The sequence below is a fragment of the Pristis pectinata genome, chromosome 8 (assembly GCF_009764475.1).
Source record: "Pristis pectinata isolate sPriPec2 chromosome 8, sPriPec2.1.pri, whole genome shotgun sequence".
NCBI classification, from domain to species: Eukaryota; Metazoa; Chordata; class Chondrichthyes; order Rhinopristiformes; family Pristidae; genus Pristis; species Pristis pectinata.
This window is the reverse complement of record NC_067412.1, coordinates 16,277,730-16,297,984: the sequence shown is the minus strand read 5'-3', so window position 1 is coordinate 16,297,984 and position 20,255 is coordinate 16,277,730. Positions and strand designations below refer to the sequence as shown.

Sequence of the window (20,255 nt, the reverse complement as noted above, 5' to 3'; positions counted from 1 at the left end):
CTCACTTTTATGTCATAACCTTTAATACAGATCTTACTTTTTTCTGTGTACATTCGATTGTTGCAATTGGAGAACCTTTATGATCACTGATAATACGGATGGTAATTCCTGTACGAGGACTGCTCACAGCCATCAAGCCATCTTTACCTCCTGAAATAATGACCTCACCTGAGAATAATACAAAAAGTCTGTCAATGTTAATCACTCATTGCAGTGATGGCAGAACAGTTGCCGTGAATTCTTGGTGGTAGCCATGCATTAGTGGTGCAGCTTAAGATCAGCATTCCAATTAGGGTATTAAGCAATCTACACCGTAGTGGAACATACCATCCATAGAGTATTGAATAGCACTGACTGCCACTGGGTGAGGGTGAATCTTCAATTCCATCTCAGTTTTCAAGACTCCAAAGAGACGTATCGTACCATCGCTGTACCCTGCAGCTATTTGCTGTTTGTCAGCACATTTCTTTGAATTTATTATGGGGCTCCAAGCCATACACAAGCAGTTCTGCAACAAAAAACATATTTACTGAAGTATGAATGCTTCCATCAAGTTTTTCCATTTCCCATAGCATGCCAAAAATCCACAGTGCAAATGAAACAACTATTACTACACAAATATAACTGTATTCAGTAAATTTAAATTATTGTATAATGACTTCATAAAATCATGATGTTGTTAATAAAAGCTTCTCTCCAGATGACAAACAGCACGTCAACCCATTTAGAGTCCATTTCGCTTTTGGTAACATACCTGATTGAGAACATGAAACTGAACAACCAACTCAGTGCTGTGCATGACCCACACTCGTAAGCTGCCATCCTCTGCACATGTGGCAAAGTGACTTTCGTCTGGACTAAAAATCACCTGGTTAACCTGAATAAAGGAAGGAAAAAAAATAAATTGATCAAAATGCTTAGTAATTTCCAGCTTATTTACGTTTAATGAGAATCGAAGGTAACAACCAAATTCCACTGCAACAAATGTTGATATTCCTTGTTTGCAGGAAATAGCATGGACTGAATTTGACAAAAAAAAACATGATTCACTGCAAACCCAAATACATCGTATTATTTTCCCCATTAAAAAGTATCCCTGTGTATTTTTTTTTAAACAACTAGCTTTATTGTGTTGCTTTATTTATTTTGGACCATGTTTCAGGATGATGCTCAGGGTCATCTCGCAGCTGTACAAAAATTCTGATGTTATTTCTTCCTCCAAATTTCCTCAATTTATCCAGTCTTTCAAACAATCCAAAGATCTGACTTTTAAACATTATTTTTTGCCATGGTGTTGGAAATTCTACTTCTATTTCTGCTGTTCAGAGAATCGGTCTAATTCTGTCAACAAAGCAAACCCTAATTAACACTTTCTTTGTAAGAGAGCCATGGCTTCCCCTCAATTTCCAAGCAGAAATGAGCTGGTCACTCAGCGAGCACACATTTTCCCATTGGTCCACACACGTTTGTTAGGCTGCAACTATTCTCAGTACTAAACAATTCAGAAATTACCTAACCTTGTTTCTGTGACCACTGATCAGACGGATGCTGGTACTTTCAGCCCAATTTATATACCACAATGTTCCTGCTGTGGTTCCCACAATTCCCATGTCCATGATATCATCAAAGACTGCACTAACTACAGTGCCATCCAGAATCATTTCATGCTCCAGAAGCACCGAATTTGATCTGAAAGAAAAATCAGAACCTTCAACATAGATGCAATGGATAAGACAACAGGAATGTTTCCAGACCAGGAATCACATCTGCATTTCATATAAACCAGCATGCTGAAATTTACAAGCTATGTCTCTCCTATCACTTTGCAATTTCTATTTCCTGTACAAATTAAAGTAAGAGTCCACAGTAATGAAATTCCTTTACAGCAGCATCACCTTGCTCCCGTTCCCTCAAGTCTCATTTCCTGCACTGCAGCGACTGCCCACAGTCGGATCTTCTTTGTGTTACTGCCACTCATCAAGCGATAACCTCGACATTGCAGAGTTCCTACAATAGAAGAATGGTATGATAAGTAACATTGCCGCACTGCTTTAAGTGTTGGGCCATATTGTAACTTTACATACCAATCTCTCCTTCATCTGCATCCCAAGTCATGAAACATCTGTTGTGCTGTGTGTCCCATGCACAGATCTTCCCTGTGTTGGTAGCAGTGTAAAGAACTGAATCACTGTTATAGCATAGTGCGGTAAGCTCTTCAGCATTCACTTCTTCTGGGATTGAGACCCTGTGAACCTGCAACAACAAACAAAAACAAATAACATTAGACCAAGATGAAAACATTTCCTACTCAAATGAGGTACGGAGAGGATAAAGGAAAGAAAGCTGGGCTGAACAAAATGCAAACCAGTACGCTACCTCTAGGTTTTACAGACATCGGTTAAATAGCAGCACCAATGTATGTCAAAACGTCTATCCTTCTATAGCATCAAGCACCGCTTGTGTTACTCTACTTTTCCTGGTCTCCACCCTATCACAGGCCTTCTCTTTTGTTCTCACTGCTACTCTCCCTTATCACTGCAACTTCAGACTTGTTTCATTCTTACCTCTTTCTAGTTCTAATGAAAGGTCACTGACCAACAGCATTAATTCTGCTTCTACTCGTGCTGCCTGCCCTGCTGAGTATTTTACTGTTTTTATTTCAGATTTATAGCATAATAAATATTTTGGTTTTGGATCAAATATCTGCCTTTTTTTCTTAATATTATAAACTTTAAAATGTTTCATCAGGGAAATAAGTTCAGCATTCCTACAGTGATCTGTGAATTTACTTGATGAAAAGAAATTTGATCAATCAATAAATCAGCTTATTTGAAAGCAATTTAGAGGTCAGAACTAAAAACATTAATGATCCAGGAAGGAAACATAAACCAATCAAAATGCTCTATAATTTACTGTTTATTTATATCTAATGAAAACTGAGGATAATGACAAAATTCTTCTGCAGTGAATGCTAATTTTTTTTATTTGCATGTAATACATAATAAAGGTTTACTAATACTTAAGCTTTATGGCCACACATACAAGATCTAAGTTTAACTCCTGGGCAAATGCAGTTCACGTGCTGCTACTTTGTGAAAATTTATTACTTTCTGCATCATTTATTTTCATAATCAGAGGCTAGATGCCAAAGATAATTAATATCTGATCAGTAGCAGTCCATGATTCGTCAGCATACAGAAGTCAGTGAAAACAGAACAAAGATCACACTACCTTGCAAACTACCCACCCAACCATTGGGGCACCTCCTACCCATCTATAGAAGAGTTTGCAGTTCCCACATTAGCCTCATTGGTCACCACAGAATCAGAATGGAAACGAGTTATCGAGATTAAGATGGAGAAGACACCTTGCATAATCGCTGTCTTTATAGCAGAAGGAAAAGAACTAGAAGGTAAGCTGTCAACATGTGTTGAGTTTTGGACTTCTCTCCGGCCATGATCACAGAAGCAGATGGAGGGATTCTGGCATGCTATTCACCTTATGCTGTTTTCATATATGATTACACAGCAGTCAATTGACAGCATCTGGCATGAGGTAGCTTAAAGTGGGATATTCAATGTACATTTAAAACTAAAGCGCAACAGTGAAGTATTATTATTACAGAAATGCATCCTAGTATGCAAAAACTGACCTTTAGTTGTACTTCATTACCATCCTGTTCTACCAACCAGAAATGCACAGCTCCTACCCCAACACAGGCAAACTCATTGAAGGCAGTTGGGTCAAATGCTAAATCATGGACAGGATCAGATATTCTTGTAGTTGCCACAAGCTCATAATTCCTGGTATTCCATAAAGCAATTGTGAGGTCCCTGTAATCTCCTGAAAATAATTATATCAATCAACATCAGAAACCTTTAAGGAGCAAAATCTACATCAAAAAAAACCTAACTCAAACTTAGAAACATGCAATATTACATTCCTTATTCAATGTGCACTACAACTAACATCAGAAGTATCTTTGGCTGATCAAAGGAGAAATTCAAATAAAATTAACTTGGCTCAGTAACTTCAGTTAAACTGTTACAGACTGACAATTATGTACTTTTATCAAAAGCAATGTGGAGGTATGGTTCAAAATGGTTATTACATGATCCAGCAGCATAACTATTTGATTTACAGCTCTACATTCATGGAGTGTTACTCAGTATAGTATAAAGCGTAGCAGTTCCCCACTACTCATAACTTCATATCACCTACAATGCCTCAAATGTTTGTTCCTGCTTGCAACACATTTGAAAATGGACATCGATGTTCCTTGTTTCTTTCTTATTTTGAGCAATTTTAAAAATGAGGTTATTCACCCAAATCATTAATACAATTTCTTTCCTGTGTCTAACCAGCAAGTTCCCCCCCCCCCAATTTATGCAGATTACCAAGATATAGGTTTTACTCTTCAATGTCTTCACAGGCAATGGAAATAGAATGCACTAGCTTATGAAGCAGAAGCACAACTCTGAATGAAGTTAAATTAAAACACCTACAGAGATGAGTTTGCTTGCTTCTGATTACGATGTTAATGCTTTTCTTTTGGAAAAAGACTTGCAAGAGTAACCAAGCAAAGAAACTTAATTGCATCTTTTTCTCTTTTTCCTTTTCCATCAATAGACATAATTAAAAATAATTTAGAATCAGATGAGTGATACAACGTCCTTCCAGTTAGCATGATCAAGACAGCTAAAAACTGCAAAATGTTTTGACTAATATTTTTTATTTTCATTTTGCCAATTTTGCTATCTAGCTTGATGAATTTTTAATGGAGAGCTAAATAATGAAATGTGCTAATATTTATAAAGAGGGATCAAAACAAAGCAGCACCAACCTGTTTGATCTCATTCTTCCAGAAAAACAGCTTGTATGGCTCCATGCACTATTTAGCTATTTCTAAAGACTTTGTTATGTTTAACACTTTTGCAGTGGCACCAGATTCCTTAAGATTAGTACAAAATCATATGTCCACTAAATTGCAGGAAAGTAATGTGCAAATAGTGCGGCCTCTGGAAGCTGATTCTACTCAATAATACATTAAAGTAATGAATGTACAATGATTTGTAACTTATGGCACAAATGATTGCATCACCATGAACTGTGCCATTGACAAATGCATGTTTAATTTTTTTTCAATTTATCTATCCCTTGTTGCATGTACAGTTGGCATACAGCTGGTTAAAACCATGTCCATTTTAAAACAATGATCCACTTATTAATTGGGAATAGGCATTTTTTAAAGATAGATTCATGATATATCAATGATTAGTTTAATCAAATATAACATTTACACGAATATTAAAAAATACATATGCTGGAATCTAAATGAATACACAAATAGCTGGAAATACTTAAAAGAGGCAGGTAGTGTTGAGGAAGCAGGGAGTCTGAAGGAGGACTTGGACAGGTTGGGAGAATGGGCAAAGAAGTGGCAGATGGAATAGAGCGTAGGGAAGTGTATGGTCATGCACTTTGGTAGAAGGAATAAAGGTGTAGGCTATTTTCTAAACAGGGAGTGAATTCAGAAATCAGAGGTACGAAGGGAAAGAATCGGGAGCCCTAGTGCAGGATTCCCTAAAGGTTAACTTGCAGGTCAAGTTGGTAGTAAGGAAGGCAAATGCAATGTTAACATTCATTTCGATAGGACTAGAATATAAAAGCAAGGATGTAATGATGAGGCTTCATAAGGCGATGGTCAGACTACATTTGGAATAGTGTGAGCTGTTCGGGGCCCCAGACCTAAGGAAGTATGTACTGGCATCGGACGAGTGGTCCAGAGGAGGGTTTACAAGAATAATCTTGGGGATGAAAGGGTTAACTATGAGGAGCATTTGATGGCTCTGGGCCTGTACTTGCTGGAGTTTGGAAGGATGAGGGGGAGGGATCTCATGAAACCTACCGAATATTGAAAAGCCTGGATTTGGATGAGGATGTTTCCAGTAGTGGGAGACTCAAGGACCAGAGGGCCACAGCCTCAGAATGAAAGGATGTCTTTTTAGGACTGAGATGGGATGAATTTCTTTAGCCTGAGATGGTGAATCTGTGGAATTCATTGCCACAGACGGCTGTGGAGGCCAAGTCTTTGGGTATATTTAAAGCAGAGGTTGATAGGTTCTTGAAAAGTAAGGGCATCAAAGGTTACGGGGAGAAGGCAGGAGAATGAGGTCGAAAGGGAAAAATAAAAATCAGCCATGATCAATTGACGGAGCAGACTTGAAGGGCCGAATGGACTAATTCTGCTCCTATGTCGTATGGTCTTCTGAAATGAAAATTCACTGTTACAGAATTCACAAATTACTACCAAAAAAATATAAGATGCAGAATAAAGATTTGCTCTTACAGAATTTAGGTGAATTCCGTAACAGAAGATGAGATGCTGTTCTTCAGCTAATGCTAGGCCTTCATGAGAAACACAGAAGGCCACAGACAGTTCAGAGGAATCGGGAGGGAGAATTAAAGTCCACAGGCAGCTGCAAGGTGAGGGTCACCCCTGTCAACTGAATGCAGGTGCTCTGCAAAACACTCACCAATCTACGTTAAGCTTCTCACTGCAGAGCGAGACCACATTGTGAACCACAAATGCAGTATAAAAGATCAGAAATGCTAGTGAATCACTGCTTCTCCTGAAAGGACTGTTTGGGCTTTGGATGGTGGAAAGAAAGAGATAAAGGAAACAGGTCTTGTCTCCTGAGTTTGCGTGGGAGAGTGGCATAACAACTGGAGTGATCGGTGGAGATGGAAGAACAGACCAGGAAGTCACAAAGGGAATGATGCCTTTAGAATGCAGACAGGGTAGAAGTGAATTAACAAGCTTCAATAATTTGTCTAAATCCTGCAAAGAACGACGTTGGTAAGAAAACAGTTCTGATATCAGACTATACTGCTCAAACAAAGCCCAATAAACCTTACCAGCAGACATCAAGAGTCTGTCGTCTCTGGAATAAGCCATAGCTTGCACTTCTGTTATATGATGGGAAAGTACCTTCTTACAACTGCCACTCATTACATCCCAAATAACGATGCAACAGCCAGGATTTGTCTTGCTCTCCCGAAGCTGAAGCAAGGTCCTTGTGGGGAAACAAAAAACAAATATAGCAAAAAAAGGAAAATTCTCCAAATTTTTAAGGCACGGAATTAGTAAGTGAAGGAATTCCTCAGATCCAATAAAACTTCCAGGAAAACTTTCCTGAAACTAATACTAAGACAAATTGGCAATCCACGAACGCTTTTTGCAAAAACCCATTTTCTTCAGCTTATAGCACATCTTCCTGAAGGTACTGCCTGCAAGAATTAGTGGGATGAATGGAAAAGAAGCTATTCCCTCCTTTGCCTATTTCCCTCTGCCTAGACTGGTCTTCTTTGCTTCCCCCCTCAATGTTGAATGGATAATTTGTTCTGTTTTGTAACTCATATCTATGAAGCCCATGTTTTGGGACAGAACACAAAACTTTCATACATCCCTGGGGAATTAATGGTTCTTTTCAAGATATCCCATTGATCTAGGACTTTAAATTTTAAAAGCAACATTTATAAATGGGTACTGGAAACTGAATATACATTGTTGATTATCATAGGCATTAATAAATGAATTTGTAACAAATGGAAATGAAAACACAACCTTATTGTCCTCATTCACCACTCAACCTCCCCAAAAAAAACTGAGGGACGGGAAGTATTTTACATGTATTTATGCATGTTATGGATCAGAGGTAGGACTACAATCTCAGTGTCAATTGTAAATCTACAAAGAACCACAATCATTACCACTTGGTTTCCCAATTTTTACAGGCGACTAAATGTGACATGATTAACTGCGGTCCAAAGGGATATCAACAACTACATGAATTTCACTCAAGTTCAGCCCAAGCATACCTGTGTATCATGGCTGACTGCAAGAGTGGAGATTTCTTCTGTGTGGCCTGTTAAATGTCTTTGAGATCCAAGAATGCAGGTCCTCAATCACCACCAAACAGCCACAAGAATATGCAAAAAGACCTTTGAAGAGGTAGATACAGAGAGACAATCAAAATAATGACAGGAATTTATTTTTACATGTTATAATCCTGCCACAGCTAATTGCCTTCTACTGCTAATGCACAGCTCAGCAGTAGCCAATATAAACAAAGTTGTACACAACATAGAATAACTCACTTTAACATACCAAGTTACAATAATAGATGCTTAATGCAGATGAAGATTTAAACAGGAAAACCAATAAACTTGCAAATCAAGTATTAATTTGAGAAGGATCTCAACAAAGATACAGCAGTCAAGTTATACCTGCTGCATAATGTATATTTCTTTTTGAATCATGCATACGTTCCAAAAGTATTGCTTGTACAACATCTGGATCCAAACAATATTCTGTGTACTCCTGATTCATTTGCATTCTGAGGTCACGTCTTGTTCTGACAATTACCTGTATCAGGATTCCAGACCATATTTCCTCTTCCATTTCCATTGTATCCAATTACAACTTTTAGTTTCAGATCCTCCTTCCCTTCAGGGACGACTGCATCCTGATTTAAGAGAAAAGGGCATAAGGATGCCAAAAGAGAAAACAATGCAAAAGTACAGAAACTGGGGGTGCTGCTTATAATTTAATCTATTGACCTCTGAAGCAACAGAAATATTTGAATACATTCCACAATAGGCCAGGTACCAATTGCTTGTAAATATAAACCAGTGTGGGCTGAAATCAGCCAAACTACCTGCTCCTGCGTTGCCGGATGCCAGATCAGGACATAATAGTCTCATAGTCAGTGTTCTGATCAAGTATAAAACTAACACTTCTTTCAAGATACCACAGTATTATTTTTGAATAGGAACATAAATTTTTTTATCCAAACATTTCTCTCAGTCAACCAACAAAAATTACTGTTTGGAGCATATTCCCAAGGGTAAAGTGGCTGCAATTATGCTTCTCCCTTAAAATACTGCTTCAATATAATTTATAAAGACATATTAGGATCTCTCTTAGAGGCAGCTTAGATGGAATCAAGAGCCAACTTTTCCTTTCATCAAATTCTGATTCACAAAATTGATTTTGATTTTGTCGCCCATGACTTTCCTTTCCTGCATTAGAACGAGATAGGAGCAGAAGTAGGCCATTCAGCCCTTGAAACTGCTGTGCCATTCTTCAAGACATGTCTGATCTTCTACCTCAGTGCCATTTTTCAACACTATCCACATCGCCATTGATTCCCTTAATGTCCAGGAATCCATCAATCTCTGTTTAAAATGAATATAACTGAGCCTCCACAGTCATCCAGGGTAGACAGTACCAAAGGCTTTACAACACTTTGAATGAAGAAATTTCTCCTTATCTCAGCCCTAAATGTCCAGCTCTTTATTCTCAGTCTGTGCCTGTTGGCCCTAGATTTTGCAGTTAAGGGAGACTTCCTTCTTGCATCTAAACAATCAAACCCTTTAAAAATTTTCTGTTTTGATGAGATTTTCTCTCATCCTTCTAACTTTAAATAAAATCCCACTCTATTCAATCCATCTTCACATAGCAAACCTGCCAATCTGCCATTCCACGAACCAGTTTGGTAAGTCTTCAATGCACTCTCTCATTTCTGAAGGTGGCATCTTCATCTAGGGTACATTCCTAATCATCGCGTATGATCTAATAAACTTAAGCCAAATAACGAATATTTAAGTCTAAATGATGAATCAGGCTGTTCCATTGTGGAGCATGGGGGAGCATTACATCCGAGCCTAATACCATCCTTACCAGCTCTGCAGACACATGCAATTCAAGGAGGAAACAATGGGACAGCATTTGGAGCACGAGCTTGGATTCGTTCTCCCCTATAATAACCCAAGGTGCATATAAATTCCACTATTATCCTGAAGATGTCTAATAGCCTGATGGGTAACATAAATGCTTTACAGAATAAGCTTGGGGTACATCAACCGACTAAGCTATTGGTCTCAGAATATTTTCTACAATATTTTTCCAGAAGAGGGAAATTGAAACACATTGATCATGTAGGCAACTAAGCTGCTTTCTCAAGCAGATAACTGTTCCTATAGATGAAATGAAACAACAGGAAAACTGCATTTTTACTTTAAGCATCTTTGCAAGTTTGCCAAGTGGGAATTTGATATTCTCACCCTGAAATACAGCCAAACTCTGGGTCAAATGTTACTGCAAATTAAACACACAACATGCAAAGCTGTGCTAGAATCTCTACCTCCATATTAGGGCATACTACTTCAAAGCCAGACAGAAAAAGGCTTCAGTTGTACGTGACTGTCTGAAAGTATGATAAGCCAATTAAAACAAATTAATGCTACAGACTGGTAACGTGAGGTGCATAATCAAATCGAAGCAGACGAGCACAATGTAGTTTCCCGTTAAGCAGAACAAACGTAGCTCTATCCAAGTGTGTGCACCACACAGACTTCGAGAAGACAGACAAGAATTTTTTCTTTATTTTAGCAGTATTTAGCAATCTTTTGTACATACTTTGAAATGGATTAGAGAGTGAAAACATAGTTACATAAAGCATCACACAGATATAGTGGCTCTAGATCTTCCTGCAGTATGAAACAACTGTGAAACCCACAGAAATTTAAAAGTTCAAATGTACCTGACAGACAGAAGAGGGTTTTTGAATCGAGCAGCAAATGTTTGTATGATTCAGGCCTGTGAATATATGTGTGGAAAATCACCATCTCCATCTAGAATCCTATGAAAGTAGTATTAATATCAAAATGCCACACAAGTTGAAGATCTAAAACTCCTACAGCAGACAACATGCTGCACTTTTAAGTTCACTAGATAACAACATGACTCAATTTATAAGCTGGAAAGCTGTACTTGTTCATATCCAAAGTTGAGTGCTAATTACAAATATAGGGGCAATTGTATCAGTATGCAGATCAATTCATTGTCATAAATTTTAATTTATAAAACAAACTCAGTCCCACTTTGTAGTATAGGATTGCTTGATGAATGCAAGAGAGGCAAAGACCAAAATCCAATTGTTCTTTGGATGGGAAGGAAAGACATTTGAGCTCCAACTGGTAAATAAAATTTAAAATGGATAGTGAAAAACTAAACAGAATGACCTTTAAAATAAGATAGGATGAGTTTTTTTTTAGTGTCGAGCAGTTATTAACACAATGTTATCAGATGTGAATGCACAACAGCAAAACCCTTTCTACCTCACATTAAGAATTTCACCCTTTTCCATTTACTTTAACATTTATTGCCAGTGAGATGATATCCTCAAATGACAGACTATTAATTTACAATGTAAAAACCTAAGTTCTTTAAAGAAATTGTCCCCAGCATCCAGAGTGAGCCTTCATCAACACAGAATCAGTTTCTTCATGTTATCTGATTATATATAAAGTTTCCAAAAAAAAACTTTTACAACATTTGATAAAGTAACCTTATGATCCAAATTATAACTACCGTAATTTCAATCTTTAAAACTTGGTTCAGAATAACTCCAAAGACATCAATATAGGAAGAAACAAGTGGCCAAGATAGGTATTTACAGTGGCATGCAGAAGTTTGGGCCCCCCGTCAAAATTTCTGTTACTGTGAATAGCTAAGCGAGAAAAAGATGACCTGATTTCCAAAAGGCATAAAGTTAAAGGTGACACACTTTCTTTAATATTTTAAGCAAGATTACTTTTTTATTTCCATCTTTTCCAGTTTCAAAATAACAAAAAAGGAAAAGAGCCCGAAGCAAAAGTTTGGGCACCCTGCATGGTCAGTACTTAGTAACACCCCCTTTGGCAAGTATCACAGCTTGGTAAACGCTTTCTGTAACCAGCTAAGAGTCTTTCAATTCTTGTTTGAGGGATTTTCGCCCATTCTTCCTTGCAAAAGGCTTCTAGTTCTGTGAGGATTCTTGGGCCGTTTTGCATGCACTGCTCTTTTGAGGTCTATTCAGATTTCCGATGATTTTTAGGTCGGGGGGACTGAGGGCCATGGCAAAACCTTCATAAGAACCATAGAACAATACAGCACAATACAGGCCCTTCGGCCCACCATGTTGTGCCGCCCTTCAAACCACACCTATGACTATCTAACCCCTTCCTCCCACATATCCCTCTAACTTAAATTCCTCCATATGCTTGTCTAACAATCTCTTGAACCTGTCCAATGTATCAGCCTCCACCACCATCCAGGCAGCGCATTCCATGCACCAACCACTCTCTGGGTGAAAAACCTCCCTCTGACATCACCCTTGGAACTTCCCACCCAATACCTTAAAGCCATGTCCCTCTTGTTGTTGAGCATTGGCGCCCTGGGAAAGAGGCGCTGGCTGTCCACTCTATCTATTCTTCTCAATATCTTGTATACCTCTATCATGTCTCCCCTCATCCTTCTTCTCTCCAATGAGTAAAGCCTTAGCTCCTTTAATCTCTCCCCATAATCCATACTCTCCAATCCAGGCAGCATCCTGGTAAATCTCCTCTGCACCTTGTGCCTGATTTCCAAAAGACAAGGTTAAAGATGACACATTTCTTTAATATTTTTAAGCAGATTACTTTTTTATTTCCATCTTTTACAGTTTCAAAATAACAAAAAAAGGAAAAGCGCCCTTCAGCTTGTGCCTCTTGAGATAGTCCATTGTGGGTTTTGAGGTGTGTTTAGGATAATTATCCTGTTGTAGAAACCATCCTCTTTTCATCTTCAGCTTTCTTACAAACGGTGTGATGTTTGCTTCCAGAATTTGCTGGTATTTAATTGAATTTATCTTCCTTCTACCAGTGAAATGTTCCCCGTGCCACTGACTGCAACAAAAGCCCAAGCATGATCAATCCACCACCGTGCTAACAGTGGAGAGGTGTTCTTTTCATGAAATTCTGCACCCTTTTTTCTCCAAACAAACCTTTGCTCATTGCAGCCAAAAAGTTCTATTTTAACTTCATCAGTCTACAGGACTTGTTTCCAAAATGCATCAGGCTTGTTTAGATGTTCCTTTGCAACTTCTGATGCAGAATTTTGTGTGTGAGGACGCAGGAAAGTTTGGAGAAAAAAGGGTGCAGAATTTCATGAAAAGAACACCTCTCCAACTGTTAAGCACAGGGGTGGATTGATCATGCTTTGGGCTTGTGTTGCAGCCAGTGGCATGGGGAACATTTCACTGGTAGAGGGAAGAACGAATTCAATTAAATACCAGCAAATTCTGGAAGCAAACATCACACCGTCTACAAAAAAAAAGCCGAAGATGAAAAGAGGATGGCTTCTACAACAGGATAACTATCATAAACACACCTCAAAATCTACAATGTACTACATCAAGAGGCACAAGCTGAAGGTTTTGCCATGGCCCTCCACAGTCCCCCAATCTAAAAATCATCGGAATCGTGGATGGACCTCAAAGAGCAGTGCGTGCAAGACGGCCCAAGAATCTCACAGAACTAGAAGCCTTTTGCAAGGAAGAATGGGCGAAAATCCCCCAAACAAGAATTGAAAGACTCTTAGCTGGCTACAGAAAGCGTTTACAAGCTGTGATACTTGCCAAAGGGGGTGTTACTAAGTACTGACCATGCAGGGTGCCCAAACCTTGCTTCGGGCCCTTTTTCCTTTTTTTGTTATTTTGAAACTGTAGAAGATGGAAATAAAAAAGTAATCTTGCTTAAAATATTAAGAAATGTGTCACCTTTAACTTTATGTCTTTTGGGAATCAGGTTCATCTTTTACTCGCTTAGCTATTCACAGTAACAGAAATTTTGACCAGGGGTGCCCAAACTTTTGCATGCCACTGTATGTATACAATCTCTACAGTCATCTCAAGACTATTCCTGTGACTATCACTCATGTATTATATATTTAATGTATAGACGGGGAATGTGGTTAATACAAGAAATATGTGTGGTGACTTGGATCCACTTGGAGCTACCTGGTTCTTCAAATCTTCCTGGTCCTCCTGACATGAAACAGGTCTCAAGAAAGAAGACACTATGCTCTCCACAATGCATGTCTTCATGAACTTGCAGGAGTGAGGCCCCACTTCTTCCAACTGTGATCGATTCATCTCTCTGTCTGCGGTCATCTTTATTCTCACGATAAGATAAAAACCCTTGACGCGGGGAAAATGGCGGTGAAGGGAAAATTGCCATCAGAACTATTGGTATCAATAAATCAATGGAAATAATGTGCTACATACAGTATATATTCATATATTAAACTATATTATTAGTTGGAGCAGACCTGAATATCTTACTTGTAGATAGCCAATTACAAACAACCTCATGCAAAGTTCATTTTCTAATGCAGTTGAAAACAAAGTCAAACCATCTACAACTTTTCCAACAGCACTCCAGAGCTAGGGTCTACTAATATTACAAAAGTATTTTGGTGGATGCTTAAGGGAAAGAATTTGTGGAATTTATTAGGTGAAGATCGAGAAGGGCCCAGAATATTGAGCTCCAACAGTGTTTGGTTATCTTTTGAACCATTTTGCCCCTTTCTAACAGCTCTCCTGCTTATTGGCCTCTCTCCAGAATCCAACTCTTGGTGATCTTAGGGCCAGTAAGCACCTCTGCCACACTACCCCAGTCTGCCTACCATCATCATAAAGCAATCAGTGCATGTTTGTGTGTTTGTTGGACAATGTGCTTCTAGTAAACTTACAGTATGTTCAAAACATTAAAATAGTGTTAAAAGGTTTGGAAGTTCATACTTGTATTTTAAATGAAGAAATTAGCTTTATCTTTCAAAGAACCTTGAAATGCAGTTCAAAAGAGATTCACTGGGCTAGTTCCTGGGATAAGAGGGTTTTCCTATCACAAAAGGCCAAATAAGTTGGATTTATATTCTTTGGAGTTTAGTAGAAAGAGAGGAGACCTTAATGAAACATAAAACATTCTGGAGGGCAGGTTATGATAGGGTAAATATTGAGATGTTTTCCCTAGTGGGAGGGTCTCAACGAGGGGACATAGATTGAAGATAAGGAGGCAGTAATTTAAAACTGAGATGCATTGAAATTTCCTCCTCTGAGATTTTTTTTTTACAGTGGAGGCAAGTAAACTTTTGAAAAATTGGGGAATTAAGGGCAATGCAAAATTGGCAAAGGAGTTTCAGCCTGGGGCAGATCAATCACGATCGTACTGAATGATGGGACAGGCTTGAGCGGCCAAGTGGTCTACCCCTGCTCCCTATTTTCATTTGTTCGAGTGTCTTGCGTTTTAAAATCTGATCCAGAAAAAATTCAAGAAACAGCTTGTTGTGACTGTTATGAATAGCAATCAAAAAATTCACAATTTTTGTGAAACTTTATTCCAAAATTCTCTCCCAGGTTTACTTTGGCACTTCAGAATAACCATTGACACTCAGAAATTCACAAGGGACAAGTGGAAAACACCTTTCAGTTCTCAATAATTTAGGCTCTGAAAAGCCCTGAGGGCCTTGAAATAAATTTCTTAATCAGAATATCAAAAGAAAAATGACAATTCATTAGTAAAATATATATTTCTATTGTAATGAAATCCTCATCTGTCTATGGCAAGCAAGATGATTAAAGGAAATTTTTCCAATTAAATGTGGCAGATGATGAAATTAATGTAATCACTACACTTTCAAAACGTGGGAAGCCTCCATTATTTGTTAGCAGCTGCATCAGAAACTCCAGAACTAAATCTTTAATGCAGACTGAAACTGCATTACGACCTAACTTATCCAAACTAGTATCAGTATTTTTAAAGAATAGGTTAAGTACCTACTGAATTGTCCAAAATTGTTTGGCAAGCTCAATTCCTCAAGTGACACCACTGGAACTGGTTTATATGGTGAATGAAAATACAGTTTGCTTGAAAATCAACAGCTGTTCATGATAGGCATGGTACTGTAAGTGCCAAGGACAATATATAATTAAGTTCAATTTTTCTTCTGAATCTATTCCACAACTGTGAGTAAGTTGGGGCTTTTCTCTTTGGAGCGGAGGAGGAAGAGAGGTGACTTGATAGAGGTCTACAAAATAATAAGAGCCACAGATCGAGTGGACAGTCAGAGACATTTTCCCAGGGTGAAAATGGCTAACACAAGGGAGCATAATTTTAGGGTGTTACGGACTCAGTGAAAGTCCCTTTAAGATAGAGAGTGTGTGTGTATGTGTGTGTGGGGCTGTGCTTACGTCAATAGAAGATAAAGGACGTAATGACGTTGTTGAAGAAGTCAGAAGGAGAGAGAGAGAGAGAAGGGAGAGAGACACCAGCCTGCTTGTTTTCTCTATCGATGGATGAGAAACAATAACTGTGTTTGCTATAGAAATCCATGTATGAAGTTGGAAGTAATCCAGTGGAGTTCACTTTGTTGCTGACCTGTAGAAGGAAACAGGTATTTATGTGTGGACGACCACGGTTCGGATGCTTTTCGGGGTGAGGAAGTCACTACCGAGTAAACACTGAAGTGTCGTTTGGGTTCCATCGTGGAACATTTGGATTTCGTATTTACTCTCTCTATGTTTCTCTACGTCTACGTTTTATCTTCGGACAACGGTGCGTTGTTGAAGAAGCCCTTGCTCATGTTTCACCTTATGGGCTTGCGGAACTGAACTTTAAGAACCATTCCGGAACTGGGAGTTTTGGACTTTGTCACACACACACACACACACACACGAAGATGTTTAGTTTTGGGGTTAACGTCAAGGTTTAACATTTTTTGAATTCTAACATACTAACATTTTTACTTTTATTTTACGTATTATCATAAGTAGTAATTAATAAAATAGTTTTTTAACACTAAATCATGTTCAGTGTGTTTCTTTGTTGCTGGTTCGTGACAAGGGTGACTGGAGGAAGGTATAAGGGGGATGACAGAGGTAAGTTTTTTTTTACACAGACAGTGGTGGGTGTGTGGAACGCACTGCCAGCAGAGGTTCACGGGGGCAGATACATTAGGGACATTTAAGAGACTCTTAGATAGTCACATGAATTGATAGAGAAATGGAGGGCTATGTGGGAGGGAAGGTCGGATAGATATTAGAGCAGGATAAATGTCGGCACATCGTGGGCCGAAGGGACTGTACTGTGCTGTAATGTTCTATGAATAAAAAAATGAATGACATTTTCCAAAAAGTATTTGAATGATTAAGTGCCATAACTGTTTTACTGGAATATCTGCCATTCTCTTGATGATTTACAGATTTTCCACCACTTCAGCTTTGTTACTGTCATATTTATTGATGGTGATAATGCAATTGTGAAATAGTTATAGAACAAGAAATGTTTTTAGACAGGTGCATGCTTACATATATACATTACTGTGTTTGAAACATTCGCTGTCTGAAAAAAATGTATTAATTGTATTAAGAACCCAAGAGCTACACGAGACCAAAGGATGCAACTTTGCGTGGATATCCAGTAACTGTGTAGATCTTTTACAATTTATTGTTTTGTAATAATAAGACATTATTTAAATGCTATAAATAAAATCTAAATGTGGCAAGTTTCCATGGCTTGAAATATCTATATATTAAATGTGGAGTTTTTATTTGATCAAACAATTGTTTTTTTTAAGATAGATAAAACCAACATTTTAAGCATATTAAGATGCAAAATTACTGCATTTTCAGATGGAAGTAAAAACTCTAGTATTTCAAAAGTAGGCAGGATATCTTTCCACTTCAGTTAAAAAAAACACTTAACTGGCTATTTACAGTGCTTTCAAGATTTAGAGAGATATGGGCCAAATGTGGGCAAATGGGATGAGCTGATGGGCATCTGGGTTGGCATGGACCAGTTGGGCCGAAGGGCCTGTTTCCTTGCTGTATAACTCTATGACAAGAACACAAGTTCACATAGTCACTTGGTGAAAATACTGAATTATCTACCTACCCATCTACCTTGAATTCAACATTCACATGGCATGTAAGAAACGGAAGATCAGGGATAAAGGGAGAATGAAGTCTGAACTCCATATGCTTCATGTGTATCCAGTAACTGGATGGAAACCTTAATCTTCCTTCTGCAGTACTCACCATCCTGCTCATTTCTTTCAACATCACCAACCTTGGATGTGTGGTGGAGAAGAGCTGGGGACTGGTACAAATTGCCGAGGTTGTTCACTGCTGTCTGCAATTAAAGGAGCTTCTAAAACAAAGAAAAAAGCATCAAAATCTTCATTTAAAGTTTTGATTCAACATAATTACTGCCTGTAATCAATACAAGTCAGATGGGGAAGAAACAATCTAGATTACAAATATATTTGGCAAAACAAAACCCCAATTGGACAAGTGGTCCAGTTGATAACATTAGATCAATGGTCAAGGCTTATAAGGCTGCCAGAAAGATCACTAAGACTTATGAATGAGAAAAAGTAAGAATTTTGCAAAGGAGGGCCAAGGGCATTGATGAAGAAAAGGAAATTAGAATACAAGAGTAGTCTAGCAAGAAACAGAAACAGACAGTAAAAACATCTACAGATACAGATATATGAAAAAGAACAGATCAGCAATAGCTTAATATGAGACTCTTGCAGACTGAGGTAGAAAAAAATTAATTGGGAGTAAGGAAAACAGCAGAGAAATTTAACAAATACTTTCAGCCTATCTTCAAGGAAAGTCAGAGAAAAATCCTTCCAAAAATAGGAGGAACTGCAATCAAGAGTGAATATGGAGATCAAAGAATTTAGCATTAGCAAAAAAAAATGGAAAAATTAATGGGGGGTGAAAGGCACTACATCCCAGGGTCTGATATTGTGGATTTTGGCTGTCTTCTTCCAAAGTTCCATAGATTCTAGAATGGCTCCCAAAAACTCAAAGTAGCAAAGTAGGCCCGCTACTTAAGAAAAAAATGGGAGAGAAAAACTGCATAATATTGGACTAGTTAGCCTGACCTTGGTACTAGTGAAATGCTGGAATCTGTTAAGAACGTAGCATTCGGGCACTTAGAGAAAACTAATAGGATTGGGTAAGAGTCAAATGGGTTTATGAAAGGGAAATCATGTTTGACCAATCTGTTAAGTGTGTTTTGAAAATGTAACTAGCAGAAGAGACAAGGGGAAGCATGCTGATGGATCTATTTGGACTCTCAGAATACATTGCAGTAAGATGTCACACAAATAATTATTAAACCAATATAAAGTATATGGTGTTGCCATGGAATAAGAATGGGTTAATGGATAGAAAACAGAGAGCAAGAATAAATGGGTCATTTTCAGGTTGCAAGGCTGTAATCAGTGGAGGTCACAGGGACCAGTATTGAGGGCCCAGCTGCTCACAATTTCTATCTAAATGGATTGCACTGCTTTGCCAGACAATGCTGGGGACCAGATGCAAAGTATGCTGACATCCTGACATGGAGTTTAGCAAGGCCTTTGATAAGCTACTGTAGGGTAGGCTGGGTCCGGAAGATTAGGTCGTGTGGGATCCAAGGCAAGCTAGCCAATTAGATACAAAATTGGCTTAATTGCAGGAGATAGAGGGTGGTAGTAGAGGGTTGTTTTGCAGATTGGAGGCCTGTGGCAGCAGTGTGCTGCAGGGATTGGTGCTGGGTCCACCATTGTACTTCAATTATATTAACGATTTGGATAGGAATGTAGGCAGCATGATTAATAACTCTGTAGACACTAAAATTTGTGGTATAGTGGACAATGAAGAAGGTTGTCTAAGATTATAATGGGATCTTGATTAATTGGTCAACTGGGCCAAGGAATGGCAGATGGAGTTTAATTCAGATAAATGTGAGGTGTTGCAGTTTGGAAAGACAAACCAGTGCAGGACTTGCACAGTAAATGGTAGGGTCCTAGGGAGTGTTTGTAGAACAGGGAGACCTTGGGGTACAGGTACATAGTTCCTCAAAAGTGGCAACACAGCTGGAAAGGTGCTGAAGAAGGCATCATTTTATCAGGATCGGAGGGTTTGAATTATAAGGAGAGGCTGGACAGGTTAGACTTTAACCCTGGAGCATAGGAGCCATATAGAGGTTTAATAAAATCACAAGGGGCATAGACAAGGTGAATAGCCACAGTCTTTTCCCCAAGGTAGAGGGCCTATGTTTAAAGTGAGAGTGGAAAGACTTAAAAGGGATCTGAGGGGCAACTTTTTCCACACAGAGGGTGGCATGTATATGGAACGAGCTGCCAGAAGAAGTGGTAGAGGCAGGTACAATTATGACATTTAAAATATATTTGGACATGTACATGGATAGGAAAGCTTTCGAGGAATATGGGCCAAATGCATGCAAATAGGACTAGCTCAGTTAGGCAACTTAGTCAGCATGGACGAGTTGGGCTGAACGGCCCTGTTTTCCATGCTGTATGACTCTGACATCCA

At 38.5% G+C, this 20,255-nt stretch overlaps 1 protein-coding gene across 1 annotated transcript in view; it reads right to left on the bottom strand.

Annotated features, from left to right (window-relative positions):
- wdr90 (WD repeat domain 90) overlaps positions 1 to 20,255 on the bottom strand; it is a 66,379-nt gene that overhangs the window by 5,939 nt on the left and 40,185 nt on the right. Inside the window, 15 exon segments of the mRNA XM_052021267.1 lie at positions 38 to 168; positions 328 to 508; positions 755 to 877; positions 1,518 to 1,689; positions 1,896 to 2,007; positions 2,085 to 2,253; positions 3,653 to 3,843; positions 6,919 to 7,055; positions 7,057 to 7,076; positions 7,882 to 7,950; positions 7,952 to 8,004; positions 8,429 to 8,528; positions 10,608 to 10,663; positions 13,884 to 14,108; positions 17,992 to 18,072. Of these exon segments, the coding sequence (XP_051877227.1) occupies positions 38 to 168; positions 328 to 508; positions 755 to 877; positions 1,518 to 1,689; positions 1,896 to 2,007; positions 2,085 to 2,253; positions 3,653 to 3,843; positions 6,919 to 7,055; positions 7,057 to 7,076; positions 7,882 to 7,950; positions 7,952 to 8,004; positions 8,429 to 8,528; positions 10,608 to 10,663; positions 13,884 to 14,108; positions 17,992 to 18,072 (1,820 nt within the window).